We start from the raw sequence: 24998 nt of genomic DNA on the forward strand, positions 1-24998 counted from the left end.
TTGTACACTATACTTATAATTTGCCTCTTTATCATCTATTATTGTTACATATATTTTCTTCCTCTCAATTTTCATTTTCTTTTCAACTATCTCTCATAATTAAGAAAATTACATTGGATCATTATCGTAATTTTCTTTTTTTTTTTTTTTTAAATTATTCCTTTCAACAATTCTTTTATTATAGTAGTAAATTGAAAGGGTCATAGCAAAACTTTAAAAAATATAACCAAACCAAAACTATCGCCCTACTTGTTTCCAGGCATCTAAATCCTAACATATTTAGAGTTAAAGCTAAGTTCTTAATTAATATATATTTAAGTTCATTGATTGTAATTTTCTTTCCGTATCCTACTGTTCTTCGTGTTAAGCCATTAATATTAAATTTGAACAATAGATCGCATACACTTGCAAGAGTTCACTAGAACCATACCGACTGTCATTACATCCATTAAGAAATTACGTACAAGAGAATAAACATTTGTACAGACCTACTTAAGTTATGCTCATTGCGACATCTTCCGTGAATAACCGTTTTGAACATTTAATAATTTCCGTTCTCCATAATTATGGACAGGAAGGGAAGTAGTAGGTCGTGGCACTATGGGAAGTGCAGTTGAACAAATGAATTCAGGTAAACCTGACGAACAAAAACCAAAGTTGTTAATTCCGATAAATTATAAACTAGTTTCTGTCATGTAGTTTTCTCTGGTGATTGGCACACAATATTTTCAGTTGCATTTCACCATAAATATTCATTCTATTCAACAAATGATCAGATTATAAGCTTATTATTCATCTGTTACTTCTTAAGTTCGCTTTTGTAGAAACTAGAACAATGTATCGGATTTTAAGAAAAACTAGCACACTTTCTTTAATTCCTACCTATGCGAAAGAAAGGAACATTCGCTTTTAACTTAGTACTTGAGAAAAATAAATTTTAAAATATTACAAAACTGGAAAATTATAAATCTTCATTTAATTTCTAGATATTCGTTTTGGTAAATCTTTACCTGAAATTTTAATGTTTAAAGCTTCTTTCATATGTATAGTGTTTAAAAACATATTAGAACTATTTCATTTAGGTATTATTATTTAATATGTGATATTATTCAATACATATTATTATTTAATGGGTAATATTATTCAAAACGTATTATCATTCAATATGTAATATTGTTTAATACGTAATATTATTCGATACATATGTAATATTATTCAATTATTTAATACGTATTATTACTCAATATTTATTATTATTTAATAAGTAATATCATTCAATATGTATTATTCTTTTAATATGTAACATTAAATATGTATTGTAATTTAATATGTAATATTATTCAATATGTATTATTATTCAAAACGTATCAATATTTAAACTATTTCAATATCTCGGTGTTTATAAGCATATTATTATATCATAATGTTTTCAAGCAGATTTTATTCAAATGTTCTATTTTTGAGTTATGTTACTGCTCTTACCAGTGTGTGACAATTATATGCATAAGTAGTCAAATTAATTTATATACATGCGGGATCTCCAGATATTAATGAAATAGACGAAGCCACAGAAGAAGTAGCGTATCTTAATGCTCTTCATGTCTCATATATAACTTTTACCTTACTGTCGACTACCATTGTCTGAGCATTAGAAAGTCCCTCATAGTTGACCCAGAACTACTCACACAATACGACTTAGCCAAGTCCGGGAGTTTCATCATTTAAAGTTGAGTAAATGAAATTGTCACACTACTGAGTAATTTTTTTTTTTTCATATAATCTTTTAAACATAAATTACGAACTTTTTTTTTTTCCTGACCTAGAGAAAAAATAAAAGCAAACAAATAAATATATACAAATTAAAATATATGTACATATGATTGGCAAGCTAAAAATTACGAACATTTAGATTTTTTTTTATATATTATTTTATGTGACAATGAATTTATTGAGAATATAGATTATAAAAACCAAAAAACAAAAGTAGGAACTTTTTACTTCTAGATAAAAGAAATTCAACAAAAAAGAAAAATTTGAAATCTATTCATTGTATTCGGGTGAAAATAGGTATCCTTCAAAATCTCAGCAGATATATAACTGCACTCACATACTTAACATGTACCGAAATTCGTGCAATTTAATCCTTTAAATATTATTAATTTTTTCTAGTTAAGCTAGGAGTACCATTATAGGAGTTATTGGCTATAAACCTAAAAATAAACAGCGGCCATTTTTAAAAATCTGCCATATAAGGCCTGATTAATTTTTTATTTTATTTTCGTTCAAACAGTTTTACATCAGATATATAGTATATAATATTTTATTTCTCTATTCCAATATTTTACTTACACAAATTTTCTTTCATATCACTTTTTTTTCATAACTTTAATCTTATATTATTATATTAAAATATTCTTATTTCTTTATTACTTTTGGATTATATGACTTTATGTTTTATTTCTGTAATCCTGTAACTTTACTTACATACTTAATTAACTACATATGTTTTATTTCTCACTTTTTTTAAATAATTTGCATTTTGTATATATATTTACTAACTAGATATGTATTTTATTATTTTTTCTTTCTTCAGTTAGTTAACACTTCTTGGTTAACTTCCAATTTTACTGGACTAAAGATGCTATTATTCACAGTAGTGGATCTCAATTAAAAAAATCTCAGGGATGATTTTGTGGAAATGCTCATTGATCCCGCTCACGTACCAAAACCTACAGAGCTAGCTGATGGAGGTCAGGGAGGCCAAGTTCAAGGTCAGGTGGAAGGGGAAATAGCCATCCTGTCCTTATAGTGTCCTCAGCTATTCTCAACGCTCATGGGATATTCCTAATGGTTTTTGGTCCATGTTACTGCATACGTTAGGTAGCCATCTCATGTTTTTGGGCTACATAGCCCAAATTCAAGGTGCATCAAGAGGCACAATCAGCCCATCAAATAATTAACATATAAAATAATTAAGTGACCTTTCTTACTTAAACAGCGCATTTAGATATCGCAATGTAAGGCGGGATATTTACTAAATTAAAGCTGTAATGTAATTTAAGATTACTTCAATTTAAAAAAAAACAAACTTAAATAAATTTTAGAATAAATATAGCAAAACTAAAATAACTTTTGAAATAAGTCTTTAATATTTGATTGAACAAAGGAAAACTTAAATTTTAAAGTAAGCTGAATAAGTCTTTGTAGCAAAATTTTAACTACCCAAAAAAACCTTTACTTTCTTAAGTGTATAAATTAACTATAGTAAATATATATCAAGTACAGTTATTTATTTAAGTCTATACATAAAATTTTGATGGTAAACTTATTAATTACACAGAAAGATCGTATAAAAAAAATCATAAATTGGCGAAGAGAAATTTACAGTTACTGGTGAGGTGGAGTCTAACGGAACCCAAACTTTTTTTTTTATTTAATCAATAAAAAATTAATCCAGGTCTTTAACCTTATAATATGACGCATTCTAACTCACTTTTAGTGGTTCTATACCAAAAAGTTTTACAGACATGTAAAGAATCTACCCATTGATAGAACTCAAATAACATTTCTAGAGGAGAACATCTCGAGGCCATCTTCTTTTCAGACGGCTAGGATTTTTATCCATAATGGTGAGAAGAATCATAAAACACTATATATCACTGACTAACTGTCAGAACAAGAACAATTTATTTGACATTTTATCCAAGTGTGAATTGATTTGTTCCAAAAAGAATTAATTAGATCTACATTACCTTGAAACCTCAATCATAATCTGAAAGTGAAAGGTAATTTGCTCGTATGGTCATGGTATATATCCATCTATAATTCTATTATTAGATTTGTCATAAAATAGAAGCATAAAATATTATTGTATTAATAATATATGATGTATTTCATTCTATTCCAATTAAATCCGAAATCTGGACCATTATGAGAACAAGAACAAACTGAATTTAAAAGAGAAGTCACGGAGTACTAACGATAGTGCACCCTGGTCTTGCGTAACTTCAATGAAGCAGAAGATTGCATAGCTGTCAGCCCGATTCCATCTGATATTAGGATAGCTACAATGGAAAAAGAGAAGGCTTGTACTTCAGGAAGTGGTAGTAAAAAGAGCACTATATTATAATTTTAATTCTTCCTGAGTTAGGTTAAATTATTATTAATTGCCCTACATTATGTTATTATTATCACTATTTTATTTATGCATTTGTAAATTGATTTACCTATTTGGTTGAAGTTTTTGATTTGCATGGGTTAAATCTAATTATATATATTTGTGACAAAAAAAAAATTACAAACTACTACTACTATATTTTCTGGATGACTCAATTATCAAAATTCGAATAATACGACAGTGAAACCTGCCAACCTTTCAAACAAGGCTTACTCCGCTAAGTAAAGAGCACTCTAAACCCCTCAGGGCCTTTGGAACTAGAACTAGGACTTATGGATGAGCCAAAGCTCTCTCAGTAACATCCACCTGAACTTTAACACTCATGCTATGAAGAGGACTCAAGAGTAGCTACCCTCCATGCAGAGGCATAACCACAACCGCACCGCAACGCTGAAGCTTTACCACATCACTCACGGGCAATTCTGAAGAGGGTGGAATGTTGTCGTTCAGGTTCCACAGATGATTATCAATCGAAACAACTGCTAAAAATACTCTTAGCACCATTCACCCCATAAAAAAGTTTCCTAAAGTAATATTGCTCCTCCGGAGGAGTTGTACCCTAACTATATGTATGCCAGGGTGCCACAAGCTAATGCGAAAATATTAAAAAAAAAAAAAAAAAAAAAAAGGGAAAGAAAAAAATTAAAATAGCAAATATGGAGTATTCCCCATATATTCAACTACTTTTAAGATAATGATTTTAGCCCCCCTAAAAGGTGCCGCAAATTTTGTTTGGCTCAATAAGAGTGTCAAAGTTTGGGAACCGCTACTTATGTGAAACAGGGTGGCTAACAAGAGGTCACCTTGACCATCTATTAATTAACTTCATGCAAGTACTGTTTAAATGGCTAAAGAATGCCCAAGTGTAAAGTTGTGGGCATTGGGAACTTAATAGATTATTTATCCTAAACTCGATTGTTGTAGAAACGAACGAATCACCAAGAGAGCAATCAACGCAACAACGGTGGGTAATTGACGTTCGTAATTGAGTTTTAAAGGCAAAATGTTTTAAAGAGCTGCAAAATAAATAAACTAATTTGAATTATATTTCGTAGATGAAACACATACAATAGGATTATCCACTATGGAACCCTCAATGACTGTAAACACTGGAATAAGAACAGGAAAACAAGGTTCTCAGCCCGTTTAAGTCGGCGGACCGTTAAAGCCTGAAATTGAACCATGCGAAGACCAGACCTCGACTTGGAGTAAAGAGGGAATGAGTTAAAGTGCATTTTAAGGCACATTTAAAGTTATGACTTTTCAACCAACATTTAAACATCAGAAAGGTAAAAATTAAACAGTTTCGACAGTACGTCCTTTCAAAATATGTGCTGTAGGACTTTACCATGGCCCATCCTGCGACTTTCGCAGGCACCGGTTGTAAACCACTGTAAAGGTTAGACCAATTTCAAACGTAGATATACCATACAAATTTTTAAAAGATTATTCTTCAAACAGGGTTAGTAACTCTAACAAGAAGGGTTCTCCTACTAATGTACTGATAAGATAGACCAATAATTGGTCCGTGGAAAGGTGCAGCAACACACACTGTTAAAACTATTTTATTATTTATCTTTTTTGGTGTTTAAGTGTTAGAGAAAGGTTCTAACAGATAAAATTTCCTAAAAATACAACAAGGACGCCACTTTAGCTCCCTCTTTGTCCCAAGTCGAGAATGGGGGAGAAGGCGGTCCGAACGTGGTTCAATTTCTGGATTATTAGCCCACAGAAGTCTACGAGTTGTGAATAACTGAACTAGACAGAAGATTAAAAATTTAATACACTAAGATAAGATCAAACACATAATCTCAAAGGGAAATATTCTGAAAGATAGATCGTTCCCTTACCCTAAAGCAAACTACACACGCGTTAAGTGAACAAGCATTCGATGAAAATTATATTTATATAAGGATACTCTGAAAGAAACAGGAATACAAGGACGGTGGAAGAGAAAGAGGGGAAAATGGAGACAAGTGGTCAAGCCAGCACAGACAGAAGATTCATTGGTGAGTTTGGTTCCCCGAAAGGACTTTATTGTATCAACTTAAATTGTAATGTCTGTTTTTAGGTAAACTAGGTCATGTCCATTATTTACTAGAGTTTTCTTACTAAATTAAAAATATTGGCAGTTTAAGGACGTCAATTTTATTGCAGATCATATGATCTTGTAATATGATGAAAATTTCCAATTTTATAAAATTGATACTGAAACTAATGCTAAATTGTTTTCATATATTTTGAAAAATTAACATCTTCATAAATATTTAAGAAATCAAAATAAAATTTTACATGGTAATTAAAGGTGTTATTTAGCTCAGAAGGATCCATAACTTTGTGGTATTTTGTAAACTAGAAATATAATTGAGGGAACAGCTCCCGGTAAATATAATATAGGTTATAGCATTGCGGCATAAAAAATAATAATAATAATAATAATAATATTCTTTGTTTATTCTGGGATTGATCCCTTTAGAATAATATACAGGCGTCAAAATTAGGCTTTAGAGCCTTAGAGTGAAATACAAAATGAAATTATAAAACGTCATAAAATACAATAAAATAATGAATTTAAAAAGATAAAAATGAATAACAATAATTAACAGAATATATAAAATAAGAATAGAACAAATAAAGTAAAACCATATATCATATCATAAAACATGAGATGACCAGCACTTCTGATAATAAGTAATAGAAAAAAAATGATAAAAATCAAATATAATTAAACTAAAAATAATAAATGTTAAGGTACAATTTCTACGAATATACATATTTAGAAGAATAAATAAAAATCTGAAACATTAAGTACAGAAAATATATAAACCTTGTTTGAAACTTTCAATTGCTATTCTTCCCGAATTGGGTGGACAGAAGGTGGTGAAGATACGGGATTTGAAGGTTGGAAGGGTATTAGAACTACGAATGAAGGAGGGAATAGAATTCCGTAGGGATGAGGAACGGATGAAGGAGGAAGGGAAAAGGAAAGTAGAACAAAAAAAAAATCATCAAAATCTAATACCACGAGCTTTGATGATCTGGGCGGTGTGATATGGATTGACTTGAATAATAAGTTACTAGCAATTAGTTATTAAGAGTATATTATGTAATCCAATCTTATAAAAGGAATGGATTGATTCGATATTAATTTGACATGACACGCTATTAATTATTAAAACAAAGAGCAATTTATGCCGGGCTAACAACAATTACTGCCCCTCCTCTCTCTCCCCAAAGCGGGATCATATATCACCCCATTGATCGGGCATTAGTTCCAACATTAACCAGCCAACTCCCTCCACCATATTCCCTCTTGTACCAACAGACCTAACCAGATGTTTTTTGCAGCTACCGCATGCTCTTATATCCGATTATCATATATTTTACTAGCTTTACAGCTACTTTTTGAAGAAAATTACTGGCGGCTAGCCAGGTGACAAACCTATACTTTGTACCCCATAAAACATGTCGGAACGTATGGAAAAAATCATCAATGACTTTTGTATTGTTTTTTCGAGAGAGAAATCAAGTATTTTTTATTGTATGTTTACAAATCGTAAAACAGAGCAAGAAAAAATGATGAATGGGCAAGACAAATTTTAAACTTTTATAGACAAGTTTTTACTTTGAGAAATCTTAAATTATGACCAAATCTCAAACTTTTTTGACATGTCACCATCACAATTTAAGAACAATGGACTAGAAAATATTTCAACTACCTGAAACGTTATTCTGAAGATAAATATAATAACAACACAAGTTCAAACAATCCCTTTACTTTCAATAAATTAAATGCGAGGGTAACATTGTTTTTTCCAAGTTTTCAATTAGTGTACCATATTTTTTTAATAAAGAAAAAAACTTCATATTCTCAAACAAACAAAATATTTATCCTAAAAATTCACATAATATTTATTTACTGCAATTTAAAATATTTTTTATATACGAGCATATTAATATGTTATATAATGCTCCACTCATACTAATAAATATTTGCTCAAAAGGGCTCATATCGACGTTTAATTTGTGTCTTCAAAGCAAAAAAAAAACAATCTTTTATTAACTAGTAAAAATAGCTTAAGTGTCATATGAGTCTATGTTAAACAAATCTAGACTTAAGCCTTAGATAAGTCTTGACACAAATATATTCATTTTTACAACAATCATTTTGGGCAATATTGTTCATCTCATTTAAATTTTTTTTTTAAATAAAGTTGAAATAGTTTTCAAAGTAAATGTTTTACTTATCACTTTTATTTCAAAAATAAAAAATCTAAATTTTCTCATTGCTGAGAGTCAAGAGGTGTAGAAAGAGTTACTATTTTATAAAAAGTAAATCTTAAAAGTAAGTAAAGTGAAGAAATTTTTTCAATTGTTTTTTAATTAGGATTAATAAACAGAAATTAAAAGGATGTATAGACCTGTTAAAAACACAAATACTTCTTTCTTTTTTTACCAAACAATAGAGAAATAGAATCAGTCAAATGTTCTGTCTAGCTTTTCAGGAAAGATGGAGATGAAAAATGCATTAGGTATCATTTATTTTGCGTATAGTTAATAATAAATGTATTTCGAATGCAGTTACACTAGAAAAATTAAAATGGCGCATTAAGATAAAGTTCCGCTTAGTTTACAAGCTAGGCCCTGTTTCATAATAAAGTACAAACTAATTAATCTCGTAGTTTGTATTTGGTACAATTTCGCTGACATATAGAATTCTGCAAGATAATTTTTTACTTTTAAAATCATGTAATCGTCGTCCCTATTAGGAAACAAAATGTGTTAGTGCTTGTACATTATAGTTTGTATACTTGTACTTATGGACTAATACTATTAGCTTTTATTACGAAACAGGACCCCGAGAGTTGAACTAATGAGAAGACCGCTGTCAATGACAAAACCCAAACTGAATAATCTGGTGCGGCGCGCGCATCACAAAACTTTCTTTTACTAACGAACTTGTGTACGTGGCAGGTCAGTGAGCTCGTGCTGTTATCACTATTTTCGTGGTTTTACAAAAAAAAATAAAAAAAAAAAAAATAGAAATATCTGAGAAGATGGGAATAACAAATATAAATTTTGTTTCTACCAAGAACACGACAGTTTGGATAACAGATAGCAAAGTCGTGCAATTGGGACAGGTTGTGCGGATTCGGCATTTCCCGTTCGAATTGGATTTATCTATTTTTCCTTGCTAAAAATTAATTAAACTGTTTAGTTTTTTCAAACAAATAAAATTAAAAGTACTTTTCACGAATTTTTTTTGAAAATTCGGTATTTAAGCCCTTTTAGACTATTTCAATAAGGACGAAACTTTTTCAGATCGCAATATTTTCTCTAACGATATATTTCAAATTTAGTGAACACAAAAATAGTTCCTATGCCAACACACTAGAGATAAAACTTGCGCACAACTTTTTGAATTTATATTTCAACTTATATTTATATATCGAGAGAGTGATATATCACTTTCTTACTGCCAAAAGGCAATCCAACATATCCTTCACACCCAGCTATACATATAGCATACCTCCTATATGTACGTACCAAATACCCACTAAAATCTTGACAGGAGGGTATGAAAAAAAAATATCACTTTCTTAGATTAATGATTGTTTGAGAGTGGTTTATTTCATTATTAACACACACAATTTTGATCCAAATATACTCTCAACTTTTATTTTCAGAAACTCTCCATTTCGGCCCTCAGGCCATTCTCAAGGAGACAACCTTAAATATTGATATCATGTTCTTTAAAATCTTTTCTGCAGGCTAATTGTTCATATCATATATAACTTTTTATATTTTAAATATAAAACTTTTTCACCTAACCAATCTTCACTTTTTCCAACTACAAACATCAGTTCTGAGTTTCTGAAAATAAAAGCTGAGAGTATACTTGGATCAAAATTGTGTGTGTTAATAATTTTAAAAAACTTTCTTTATAAATACTAATAGTACTGCTGATACCAAAATACATTTTAAAAAAACGAATAAGCAAATCTAAATAATCGCCTTAAAAATCTTTTTTAAACCTGACACAGATCCATGACACTAAAATCGGCCAAGTTAGTTTAGCGTCCCAAAAAAAACAGTTATTCCGTAGTCACCCCTTCCAAAGCCACAACTTTACAGGATAAAAATCTCTTACTATTATAACAGACTAAATTCTTTTTAAATGTCATTTTCGTATTTTCTTTTTCAAGTATTCACTTATTATTTTTATAGTTAAATATTAGTAATTAGTTCTTAATTTTATGTATTTGTAATCTCTTTGTGTTATGGTTTGTAAAAAAAAAAAAGTTTTGCTAATTAACAATAAAATACTATTGAAGAATAACTATCCTCAAACAATAAAATTATTATAAATAGTACAAAAATTATAATCGAAGTACTTGCGAAAAGTTTCAACAACGACATACAGTAGAGTAACGATAGCGTCCTATTATCTCACTGTAAGAGAACCTTATCTCAAAATAAATTTATGAAATGTTATTAATAATTTAATGTCATTACAGTACAAGCAATACAAGGTGAAAAATCATATCACAATAGTTTATTATATACTATATTATGAAATAAAAAAATGGTTTGGAACCATCATTATAGGCAGAAAAAAATATATTGAAAATAGGCACAAGTTTTTTAGGAACATCGTGGGTTTGCCTGTGACTTGGATGCCAAATTTAAAAAATAAAAAATTGAATGGTCCCAAAGAAAAGCCGCTGATGGATTATTTTTCTCTGCAAATTTTGATTCTACGTTGCTTGAAACGTAAAATCTCATTTTTTTGAGGGAAATTAAAACCAAAATTGTAACTATACCATACGATTTTTTGGCTATTGGGGAGCTGACTAAATTGTTCCTCCAACAATTTATGGTATTCCAACAATCCAGTATTACATACCTAAATTCTCGGACGGCACTAAAAGGGGTTAAAAAATATATAAATTATTATAGTCGGCAATGAAATTATATTTGTAGTAACTAAATGACATCATAAAATATTTGACACTATTTTTTTGCGTCAGTTACTAACATCATTCGATTAAATATGGTTTCAAATTAATTTTTTTAGAAATATGCATGTGGCATTATTTTTAGTTAAGTATCAAATTTTATTTTAAAAAGTTGTAAACGTTTGTTTTATAAAAATTTGCTAGAAAAGCCATAGCAGATGATACAGAATTTAACTGTAATTTTGAAGATATTTGATTTAATGGTAAATTATAGTCGCGTTATATTTCGAGTGCAAATATTTAATTAATTCTTTATAAATATTTTTGTTTCTTAAAGGGGGAGAGATTAGTAAAATCAACTTCTAATTTAATGCAATTATAAAATATCAAAACTTAATTGAAACATCAATAAGGAGGTATTTAAAATACATAATAACCGAGGAAATGAAATTTTGAAATGCATACCTAATTTAATGAACTACTGAAAACCGTATCATATGTAAATATAAATTATGTTTTCTATCACCATAAATACAATTATCTTTATAAATCATAAAAAAATAAATAAGTAAATAAATAAAAATACTAGCCACTACTATACAACTAGTATTAAATGTAATAGTGATTCATACAAAAATAACATAAAATAAAGAATGAAAATAAATAAATAAATGAAAAAAAAAGCACATAAAAATTAATAAAATCTCTCTTAAAATATATACAAAAGAAGGATAAAGAAAATGAATATAATCAAACTATGTATATGACAAATTAAAAATAATATAATCTCTAGACACATTTACACTCTTATATTCAATATTTACACAATTGACCTGAGGATCCCTGAGCCCACTCAAAAGATCCCAGCGTATTCCTCTCGCCGCATCAGTGGTAGTGAGCCAGTGGAGGCTAAGCAAGTGCGCTAAAGCCGCAAACACTCAGCTTGAGTGGAGAATCTGACCATTGCCAGAACTCCAATTGTCCATTTTTATTTTACAATAAGTCTCTTGGCCACTGCCGTTTCAACCTTCTTGGTGGGCTGTAGGGATGGGTGGAACTATATAAGGTTTGAACCAAAGGATTAGGATGGTTAGAAAGATTTATATGGAATTTTGAGAATTTGGTTGGTATGAGGTCAAGGGCAAAAGGGATATGAAGGTCATGGTGTAGTGTTCTGTTAGAAACGTAATAGGGCATGATATATATTAATTATACAATTTCGAGGGAGGAGGGGGAACAACCTTTCACAGTTCCCTCAACTTTACTATGAAAGTGATATATTAAAGACTTAAGATTTTAGACGATAAATTTATAAAAATTAACCATTAGGTGATATTTGAGTATCACATGAAGGAATTTGAAGTTCAATGAGATAAGAAAAATATGTGATGTAAGATAACGAAAGGTTGAAGATATGCTGTTGTAGCTCTTAAAGATCTGTTATAATAATTATTGTAACATTTTAAGAAGTGAGGATTGAAGTTTTTTCTTGGGATTATATAATCAGTTTTATCAAAAAAATATTCTTATATTTAAAAAACCGTCAGTGAAGACTCAAAAGGACCCGAATCAGGAACTTATTCCCCCTTTCCAACCAACTTTGGCCCTTTGTCACTCAATATCAATTCAAAATTCTTTCATTGCTTTCAATCTATATTTTTGTAATTTTGGTATTTTCCTTTCGTTTATGTAAACGATCTAATTTATACGAGCATGACTCATTAGTAAATGTATTAATTAGTAAATTTATTAGTACTTACTTTAACTGCATTCAGTTAAAGTAAGTACTAATAAATGAATTTATCTTTATGCACGTAATTATTGTTCAATATAATAATTGTTAGTATTTAAAAAAGATTTCTAGCTCACATTGAATGTATTTTTAATCCTGAATTATTTACGGTTAATGTAGATATTCCATAAGTATTTATTTTATAATTTAATTTAAATCATGAAAAAATCTTATTTATGTTTTCTTGCTTGATATAGTTAAGAAAACTTCGAAATTCGCATGGTTATGCAAATGACGAATATACAAAATATATAAGTAAACGTTTTGGGCCAATAGCTTCCTCATATTCAGTGTGGACATCTAACGGTATATCCAGCCAAAAATAAAAAACTCAGGAAATGTACAAAGAGTCAATATTACTCCAAAACAAATTTGAAAGTGACTAGTGAAACTGAATGTTTCCTATGCTAACATGTAATAGTATTAGGATTCCACTTTAGAATGAGAAAAGATGTTAAAACAATGATACTTAATTTAAAACCTAGGAATCCAATGAAGAAATAAATTTTATAAAAAAGTAATTATCCCCCTCTGAGCTTGAAGTTGTCCGTTTGTAACTAACTTTTTTTTTCTTTTTGTCCTTCTAAGACAAAAGATATTCGATGGAAAGAGTACATACAAAGCCGGGAAAGAAGAGTCCCAAAGGACTACAAGACACGACCCCCGGGCTAGGGGATGGAGGGGAGGGGCGACCTTGTTTGCAGGGGCGATAAGGTGGGGGTGCGCGCTATAAAATACTGCGGGCCCCGATGAGGGCTCAGTGTCAAGTGTGACGTCCGCAGTTCACGGTACTTACTACCATTCCGTCTCCTTCAGCGCTAGCGTAAATACGTAGAAGTCACTTCGTCAACTTCCAAGGTAAGGCTAATATCCTATAGGAAACGATCAGGTAGTGTCGATCTTCGATCGCTCATCTACCGGTCCATTTCAAAAGTTATCAACATTAAGAGCAATCTCTGATTCAAAATCCTATTAACTTGACAATAAAAACAAATATTTCAAAAGGGTTATTTCCATATAGAAGTAATTCGGAAAATAAACTATAAAATATATATTTTTTTAGTGCTTGTATATAAAACTTTTTGTGGCAGAATCTAAACTAAAAAAATACAAAATTTCAATTTTCTATCAAAACCTTTTGAAATAATTGTATTTATATCCTCCAAAATACATTCATTTCTCTTTGCATAAGTTATTATATTTCTACTTTCAATAACAATCAAGTTAATGCAAATAAAAAAATAATCTTGTAATAATGTAAAAAGATCTTCTGTAGTGTGGAAATAACAAGAGTCAAAAGACGCTTTTGTGTTAAATTAAAATACAAGTATTTTTCCAAATCTTCATACAGTGATTAAGAGATGTTCTTGCCCCTTCTATCTTAGAGATATAGCTTGTAAGCTTGCAAGAATAATACATATATTCCATTATATTTTCTTAAAGTTCTATAAGAAGTCATGATTTGTTTTATTATTTTGTACTATAACAAATAATTAGGATTAAAGACCTACATTATCTTATAAAATTACGAATAGCTATAAATGCCTTTGATTTTTTTATCAAATTTATTTTTTTTCTTTACGAGAGTATCATATAGTGAAAATTAGTTAAAGAATTCACTATTGTTTTATCAAGATTTTTTTAGAAATATATTTTTAGTTATCAATGTGTGTATGATATAGTTTCAAAATTCAAAAAATTACTTTTCTTTCAAAATATTTTTTCTCACAAATAAAATTTTAAAAAATGTCAATATATTACTAAATTTTTATCTATATATAAATGCAAGGATCAATATATATTTTAGCTCCACACTATACTCTGAAAGATAAATTTAAACAATATATTTTTAATAAATAAAAATACTGAAAAAAGTAGTGAAACAGCGTCAGTCCCTACGGCAACCGGGTAGGCAAACCGGCAATACCTAAATGCAATGATTTTTACCATCCAGGAAAACGACCGTAAATTCTATTAAAAGGATTCTATTGTAGTTATTTTCTATCATAATATAACGAGTTGATTGTAATATGAACTGATTGAAGTATATTATATGCCTATATAGTGTTATAGGCTGTAGTATATAATATTAAAAAAATAGATTATTATATGAATTACTACGCAATCACTTATAATCATTTTATCGTTAAAAGAAGTTCAAGACACGATTTATTAATTCATTAGTAATTTATGAACTGAAAAGAGAATCCATTAAAAATAATATTATTGATGAATACACAAATCGAATTATTTACTTATTTGATATTAAATGAAATTCAGAAAATTAATAAAAAACAAATTCACGATTCCATGGTAATTTTTAAGATAAATAACCAAGTATAATGGTGAAGAAAAGATGTTTCGGAAAATGATGTAATGATACAGAAGCATCATTCAATATAATTACGGGATTATAAATTTTCAAAAAGCATTTTGGAGGGAAATCAGTATCATGCATGTGAACCAAAATAATTAAAAATTTCGGGATAAATGAGTATTGAAAAACACTTTTATTTAAAAAAAAAAAAAAAAAAATGGCGCATCTGAATCTGACAAATAAAAAAAAAAAGTGAATATGTTTTCATGTAAGAAAAATTAGCCAATAACATCATCAATTATTATTTTTCATACTCCATTAGATAAGAACGGAATCAAACTCGCATGATATATTTCTTATTAAAAAATATATCAATTAAAGATCATTTAATTATGATTGAAGGTTATCATTATGAAAATAAAAAAGTAAACAAAAGCCTCAGCGGTGGGACTGACCGACGGCATCTAATGGAGGCTGGATTATCGAACGGATGAGATACGGGCGTGACCCCATCTGGGTCAACACACCACGCCCCCTGGCTACCATTAAACAAATTAATGTCTACCTGCTCTTTGCTTATTGTTACTGTATTTATTTAACTTGGAATAGATCCTTTTTATTTTATTCATTATAGTAACAAAGAGAAAAACGAAGATGAATATGTATTTCTCAACTCATTACGGTTTTGAGTTTCTTAATTAAAGAAAGTAAACTAAAGGAACCCTCACTAAAAGAAGGCTCCAAGCAAAGAAAGGAACGATCACAATCCATCAGTCTAATATTTAAAGCCATTTTTATATAAACATTACCATGAAAATATTTCTAAAAAAAAAATCTTACAAGGGCTCCAGGAGTAATCACTAGAGAAAATAAAAACGCTCATACAAAAATTAGAATGTTTTTATTTTATTTAAATAAACAAAGTAATTATTAATAATTTCAGATAATTTAAAAAAATAAAATTTAATGAAAATCACAATCAAATACGTATGAAAAGATGAAAATTCAATTCATTATGCTTTATAAAACTTCAATAAATCAAGAAAAAAAAATTGTACGATTTTTTTCAAAATCATTTCTAACAAAAAAATGGAGAAAATTATAACTATTTGCTTTTATATATGCACATATGTAACATACTGGTACAGGTTCTCATTAATATGCACAGATATTAAAGGAGGTATTTTCTACAATATATAAAGAATAATTTTTTTTTTAAATGAATTAAATGTATATCTGTTTCATATTTTTTTAATATTTAAAAAATTTCTCTAACGCCAAAAATTTAACAATTATACGTGGAGGGTCAGTCATGTGAAAAATAATAGAATAAAATACATAAACAAGCGTTTTATTTTTTTTTCTATAAATGTAAACGTTTCGTCCAAAAATTGCCATCTTCATGGCTACAACTATCTATCCTTATATGAAATAAAAATACACAATTTGGTCGGCATGGAATTTACTTTTTAATGACGAGTTAATAGTAGTAGGACCGTGTATATATATAAAACATTCGATCATGCACAACTTGAATATAAAAAATTAAAATTTTCCAAAAAAATTTATTTCTATTATCAACTTTAATCGCTAGCTGTTCAAATATGATTCTAGTTTATATATAATTCGATATATTATATATATTTTTTTTTGTCAGTTATATTGAAAAAAATTACAATCGGAAATTTGTTTGTGGAAATTTTAACATTTCATTATTACATAAAAACACACATTCAATCATTAATAAAAATTCTTATGAATATCAAACGAGATAATTCAATCTAGTATAACAATTATTAAATATTAGAACTCTTAAATAAATAACCGAACTAAACATCGTGTCTAATATCATTCTATTATTATTACTAATGTAAATTTTCCGTTAATTTACCAAACCGTAGATCCGCTAATTCCTAATGAATCCAAGAAAGAAGAGTTGCCAAACCTAAAAGCCGGAAAGGGGGACAGAAAATTGAAACCACTGAGGGATGACTTCCGCCCTTGAAGAATGGCACTTCATTAGATAAATACACCATTCAAGGCTGGGGGGAGAGGTTTTAGCAGGAAACTCTAAGGGTATTCGGCGGGTCTTCAATCTAATCAGCCTCGTGGTTTTCAACCCTGATGGCTTTCGAATAGCGGCTGACGAGATTACTTGACGGTATCTTCATTTTGAGGAAAAATTATTAAAACGTCACACCTTAACTGGAAATGAACTAAAGTATACTAAATGAATACGCAGTCAATTAATGCGATAACATAATTAAAATGAAAAATATGAAAGTATCTTAGAACCGGTGTCCTATTGTAAAAAAGAAAAAAGTACTACTCCACACAGTTCGAGGACTAACTAATTATGGTATTGAAGACAGATATTATTTTGCTTATGTGATGTACCTAATAAGCACATTTATTGGCTAAGTAGTCTGACAGACCTAGAAATAAATCTAGTTAATTTCAATTTGAACATCAAGAGTAAATAAATAAATATACGCCTTTGATGCTCTTCCAAACTCTAATTTCATATTTTGGTTTTTAAACTATAATTGATAAAAATTTTTAAAAAAACCAACATATTATTGAGATACTGGCCTTTAAACTTCGACTCTTCTAAAGTTCCACAAAATTAATAATAATAACTTTAAAAATAAATAAAAAAATCAAAGCACCATTACAGAGACATCTCATGTCAACCGTCGTTTTTAGCGATACTTATATAACATTTTTCAGACTTCTAGAATTCTTTTGAGATGCCTCTATAATGAAGAGTTAATCTTGATTTTTTTTCAATTACAAAGTTTTTACTGCGGACATAATATTTAAACATGGAATTTCTTTCGGTTGTTGTAAAAGAAATTCGTTTTTAGATTTAGTATTTAAATTTTTTTTTTAAATCTTAGGGTCGGAAAAAGTTTGCTATTAAATAGTGCGGCAAAACTCTCTAATAAATAAAAACAAAGCGACATTAAAAATAACAAATTATTGGATATTCTGTAAAAGTGAGAGAGTGTATTTGCAAGTCCATTATATGCCATCGATTAACATTTTGCATAAGGTTAGGCCTCTACTTGCGCAACATTGGGACTTGAAGGTGTTACGAAATATCTAAGGCGGTAGCAAAGCTATGTCGCAAAACACGATATTATCACATGTTTAAATACCTAATTAATATTTATCATTAATAATTCCAATGTCACGGAAATTTATCATCATTATTGAATGGTATAATAAAAATTGATTTAAATAAAAATCGAGAGAATCGAGACTCACAACTAACCGGAGCTGATAAATATTAATATTATTAACATTTTCCAGCACGGCTGACGTTGTTAAGTTCTAAAAATACAACTCTCCTTGTTTTGTAACCGAATGACCTTCCAGCCCACTAACGAGACATAATGTCAACCAACAATACAGGCACTGAATCTCACTGCAGACCTAGGAAATGTTTTTTCGAGGTCATGAAAGTGTATAAACGCCTTCATTTACATCAAACGGGCTGATTGAATAATAAGTACCGCTTAGAGCATTATCACGAAACGTCGGGGAGAACATTAGACTATCCACCGTTTAGGCAATCAACGTCTTCGTGGATCTTCAGCCGAAAAACGGACGGCACCATGTAAGGCATTAAAAATGATTAGCTTCGAGTCCCACAGTCATAAAAAAAAGTCAAATCAATCAGGGAAATTTAGATTCCATTTAAAATAACAATTTATTACTACAGAAAAGCAATTACTTTTACATTAACATTAATGAGAGATAATCTGATTCGTTTTATTTCAGTGTTTCTAATCACACTAAGCATTTCAAACACTAAAATTTATTTGGAAAAATTTCAATCGTACAACTCACATAAGTTACACTTAGATGAAAACATAATTACGATATGATTTAATTTCCAATTTTTAGAAATAATTAAATTTTGATAAAATGATTCTTCGAATTTCGACAGGTGCACTGATTATACCTATTAATGCTAAACAGAACCTGAATATAAAACATTCATAACGATTATCGAACATTAATAGAACAGAGAGGGAATAATTAGATTCAACTCAAGCGTTACTCGGGCATTGTCTGACCTGCACATAAAGCCCCTTTTTAAACGTGACAATTACCACAGCAACGTGAGTGTAAACTATGCAATATTTGTTGCCGTGACAGCACTACTGCACATTGAGGTTTTGAACAATATTGATTGGAATTTATCGCAAGTTTCTTATATTTTTATTTACACATTTATTTTTATTTTTATTAAAGCACTTAAAAATACATTTGAATTAAGCAATTGAAATTAAGTTTTTATATTAATTTTTTTTTTCATTCCTAAGTTTTCCACCTGACGCACTGTCACAATGTCTCACTGTCGAAAGATAACTACCACGACAGGAAACTATCACTATAGAAAAAGGTCTTGACATGATTGAGTACGAGTTGGCCATCAATATTTACCGTGGCGGTATCTAATTGGACAGCCGGTCGAATGGGCTGATGGGGATGCGACGGGCTTAATTGCCTACTTGATTCAACCTCAGAGCAGTTACGCATGAATTAATTACGGGCATCTATCTCGAGGGTAAATTTATTGACAATATCTCGATGAATTGTTATATATTATACAAAGTGATAAACAAAAACAAGTAAACTATATTATTGTTGATCATTCATCTACATCCTAGAAACTAACAAAGACTAAAGTTAAAAAATATAAACAAAAAGATAATAACGCTGATTACAAAACGATCAAAAGAAAACGAAACTTCAAAATAATAAATGAACGAAAAGAGATGAAAAATGTCAAAGAGATGGAATCGATCATTAAGAAAACACTAAACACACTCGATAAATCTCAAGACGACTGGAACCATCAATCCACTGGGCGACGCCGCGTCTACGGAACTCCCGTCTCCGATTTCGCCAATTCCAAAACCGGTAGTTCACTTTCTTCCTTTAAACACCGGCCGGTTTTCTAAAAACCAGTTTAGTCAATCCACTCTCCACTTAAGGGTCAGATCCATTATGTTAGAACACGTCATTCGGCTGCATCCAATTTATGTGGCATGAGGAGTCATACTATCGGATCAGATAAATGCAGTAAAGGGAAAGTTTTAAACCTTTACACCTTTCAAAAGTTACAACAATTAATAATATTTTTAGTACGGAAATTAAATAAAAATGAAAGATTTGCATCCAAATATGAATGGCAAAGAAATAATCAGTATTTAGACAAAATAAATAAAACATACTAGAGACAGGGAAGCTAAGTAAGAATACACAATACGACTGCCGTCTTTACAATAATAAGTATTGAGCAATTGACAGCTCTTTAGTCGCTAACACTCTCACTTTATCAATTTCATTCACTAAATTGTAAGGAGCCTTTCTCTTCTTCAATACCTCACACTTCCTATAGTCCAACTTTTCTCTTTTAATCAATACTTAACTCTTATAGAAAGTGGTATCGTCAACGTTTGGGAAAGTTCATTTCCCGTTATATGTTGTAAGATTAGTTTTTATATGGTTCATGATCTAGGCTGTTTAATTTATGAGGATAAGGAGACAAAAAATAGAATAATCGTAGAATTAATCATGACTTCTGCTTAGTTATTTAAACACATTATATTTCGTATAGAATATGATTAAATAAATATCTATTGATCAACTAGGAAAGTAAACTAATAACAAATATCATTCATTTTCAGATGAAAGCCGTTCTGTTGTTGGGATGCTGCCTAGTTATGGCATATGCAAAGCCGGTGGAGGTTGTGGAACCCAAACCTAGTGCTCCAGTAGTGAGTGCTGATGCCGCTGTGGCAAACAAAGAGGAAGCCAAGCCTGTAGAAGCCAAACCCGCAGAGGTAGCAGCAGCACCAGAAAAGAAACCAGCGGAGGAGGTTAAGGCCGAGGCCCCAAAGCCGGAGGAAGCTAAACCCGCCAAGCAGGAAGAGCCTGTCAAAGAGGAAGCCAAGCCACAGCAGACTGAGGCGGTCAAAGAGGCCCAACCCGCACAACAGCAAGCAGCTCCAGCTGAGACTCCTGCTCTAGCACAGGCTCCCGTAGCGGAGGCAGCACAAGCAGATGCTCAGCCCGCCAAAGCAGAAGAGACCAAAGCAGCACAAGTAGCCCAGGAGCCCGCGGCCAAGCCTGTTGAGGAAGTGAAGAAGGACGAGAAGGAAACTGTCGCTCCTCAGTCAACCAACGTATCTGAACAGAAAGCTGAAGCACCAGCTGCCGTGAAGGAGGAAGCTAAAGCTGCTGAAGCTCCTGCTGCCGAAGAAAAGAAGGAAGAACCAGCCAAAGAAGAAGTAAAAGCCGCTGAAGAAGCAAAATCACCACTGAAGGCCGCTGTAACAGAAGTCAAGAAGGACCAACCCCAAGCAGAGCAGGTAGCCAAGCTAGTTGAGCCAGCCAAGGACGCAGTCAAGGCCGAGGCTGCCAATGAAGCCGTTGCACCAGTGGCAGCTGAGAAGCCCGCAGAAGAGAAGAAGGAAGAACCAAAGAAGGAAGAAGCACCAGTAGCCAGCGAACAGCAGAAGGAACAGCCTGCCAAAGCTGAGGAGGCAGCACCAGAAAAGGCGGCAGAGAAGAGGTCGAGGCGTGAAGCGGCCAAGGGCGTTAAGGACGAGAAGAAGCCAACGGATTTGAAGAAAGATGAACTGATCAAGAAGGACGAGAAGAAACCCAAGGTCTGAGATGGGGGACAGTGATAAAGTTTAAATTAATTAAAAAAAAAAAAAAGGGAAAGTTGCTGTTCCCTTCCTGCCCTATGAGAGGTCCCAAAGGTTGGGACGTCTCCTAGCGAGGTCGGGAACCCAGACTGATTTAGTGTGCTAACATCTCATCCCAACACACCTCAAACACTTAGTGGTCAACACTGTGTATCTCAATTGTATTTAATTCCTTACTTATTATAATTAATATTATTAGAAATAAAACGTTCTGATTTTTGTACACAAAATTAAATAGTAGTATTTATATTTTTCTTTTTTCCATGAATGAACCAAAAATAGTTTATTAAGTACAATTTAGTAACAAATCTAAGTAATATGGGAGCCGGGAAAAAACTTGAAAATATTTCCAAGTAGAGCAAAGCAAAAATTAGATATAAATAAAACAATAACTAAATTGTCATTAATCAAAATTTTAGTTCATAAATAAATATTGTACCCCTCACAATTTAGTTATGGTTTTATTTATAACAAATTCTTTCTAAACATTTGTTTTATGGATGCATATCTGCAAATATGATACCAATAATATTTATCTCAGGATTTGAAAATACAAAATTTATGGGTCTATTTTATGAATTCATGCCATAAAATATTCTCATACATTCACAAACTATGTTAGCATCTTATTTGACAATTGCGTAAAAAGATAATCAATCCATCATACAGCTTTAAAAATAAAGTATACAAATTTAGAATTACTTTTACTGTCGACATTTACTTGAGCATTGGCTATCTTCATTCATTTCTAAAGTGCGAATATCTGTTATGTATCAGACAGAATCAAACAAGAATCTTGACATTTCATGATAGATTTAAATGGTATGACTCACCACGTGACAAAAAAAAACTTCTAATGTCTAAACAGCCAGTTCACAAGCGAGAATTTAGTAAATTAAATGACTGAATAAACTTGAAGAACAAGAAATGACTGGAAGAGTTTCAGCACTGGATCTATGAAGGCCGCATATCACATGAAAAGAAAGAATCCAATAAAACTGTTCTTTAAATTACACCTTATATAATTTAAACGCAATTAATACAAATATATATATTCTTTCAGAGCAGAATATCGCTATATTTAATTTAATTATTAATATTAATAATTTGATTATATAACTGACTAAAAAAGTTCAAGTTCAGAGCGAAAACTAATCTGTAAAATAAGATCAAACATAAAATAGTTTTATTAGACCTGTGCTGAATTAAAAGTTTTAATAGACAGCAGCTTCAGTTGAAAATTATTACTTTTTTGTCGATCTAGTGATTGTGATATGTGTTTATAACGTAGAAATTTTAACTATTTAAACGCCCTCCTAATTCTAGTAAAAATAAAAACATCTGTCTTTACTTTAATCTGATTATTGTTCAGGCTAGATTGTACACAATATAGTGAAAGAAAAAATTTAAAAAGAAGTATAATTATAAAATTTTCCAACTTGGTCCAGTATTTCAGGTTATCAAATATTTTAAAAAATCCAATACGGTTTCATCTGATTTTAAATACTCCAATTCAACCTTGAGCCATATACTTACCAGAAATTTGTCTTTATTTATTTTGCTTAAAGAAAATTTAACTATATGTATCAAAAATGTTTTAAAGTAACATGTTCTAAAAATCAATTATTAGACTCTTCCTCTTATAAAAGCTGTAAGTCTATCTGATACAGATTTTTTGGGGGGGCTTTACCTATGGAACTTAATATGTTGAAAAATACAAATTTTAGATTGGGCCCAAAAACGATGGATGGAGTATTGTACAGAAGCCATCAAATTATTTTAAAATATATCTAACACCAGAAAAATATGACACACAGAGCCATTGAGTCTTTTTTGAAACGACTTGGTTAACTTATACTATCTATACATCTTTATTTTTTATAATTTATCAAATAATAATTTTAAAGGCAAAATTATCTAACAATGTTTCTGGCTTGCAAAAAAGAGAGACGACAAAAAGAGATGAACTGACCTCACCCCATTTAGAGCAGTGCAATTGTGCCAGAAAAATAAACTACCCCCAACACCTTATTACATTCGTTTCTTGCTGTGTAACAGAAAAGTAACCTGTGTATCTATCTGTCTGTACGAAATCCATCCGAATATATCGGTAAATAGAGAAACGAAATAAAAAGAAACCTCCAAACCTATTATTAATAAGTATTAAGGATGTAAGTACTCAATCACACCAAATGTACATATTAGATGAAAATGAATAATAATAATAAGAAAAATTTAAGAAAATTAAATTTTAAAAATAAAATTAGAAAAGTAAAAAGTAATATGGATAATAATATGATGAGAAAAAATGTTAATAAAGTTTACCAACTTAAAGTATGCTTTAAAAATAAACCTAAAAGCTGAAATTAATTAATCATGATGAATTATAGTACAAAATAACATGGAGTAACAATCTAGCACAGTAACAAGCCTGATCAGTTGATGCCATAGGAATTCCAAATTGAACTTTTTAACATTAAAAACATTTTAAATCAATACATTCATTCCGTTTGTTTCTGCTAACAAGCGCCATATCGAAAGTTTAACTGAGTAAAGATCAGTTTTTTTTCTTTTTTAAACAAACGAAAACAACTAAATAAATTTAATAAAAGATAAAGAGAAAATTAAATTTAAAAAAAATATAGCACTTCACGTTAGGCTAAAAATAAACACGGGGTAGGATTTTTTTTCTAAATAATAATTCAGTAACTTGTATTGTGGAATAATGAAATCAATTAAAAGAAATACAGAAAGTTTTAATTTCCAAGAATTTAAAAATACACAGAAAGATATAATTTTGCTCTGGAGCAAAATAACCAATTAATGAAAAATAATAACTAAAATAGAACCATTTACAACTAAGTAAATACCAAGGAGACCGAAAAAAAATAACCCATATGGTGAGATCAAAGTATGTACAAAATCTTTCAAATAATTAGAAGTATCAATGTTTATTCATCAGCAAATGTGTAATATAAAATTCATATTTGTAGATATAAATGTACTCAATTATCACTATTAC

General features: G+C 30.2%; 2 protein-coding genes across 3 annotated transcripts in view; one reads left to right on the plus strand and one right to left on the minus strand.

The window, feature by feature from the left end:
• Positions 1 to 24998, minus strand: part of S6KL (S6 Kinase Like) — a 253183-nt gene that overhangs the window by 194088 nt on the left and 34097 nt on the right. The window lies entirely within an intron of this gene.
• bnb (bangles and beads) lies at positions 13651 to 22225 on the plus strand. Its single transcript, XM_014424259.3, has 2 exons — positions 13651 to 13786; positions 20951 to 22225. Exon 2 carries the CDS (start codon positions 20951 to 20953, stop codon positions 21938 to 21940), a length of 990 nt encoding a protein of 329 aa, XP_014279745.1. The 5' UTR covers positions 13651 to 13786; the 3' UTR covers positions 21941 to 22225.

The sequence above is a fragment of the Halyomorpha halys genome, unplaced genomic scaffold (genome assembly GCF_000696795.3).
Source record: "Halyomorpha halys isolate HHAL.00 unplaced genomic scaffold, Hhal_1.1 Scaffold459.1, whole genome shotgun sequence".
Lineage (NCBI taxonomy): Eukaryota > Metazoa > Arthropoda > Insecta > Hemiptera > Pentatomidae > Halyomorpha > Halyomorpha halys.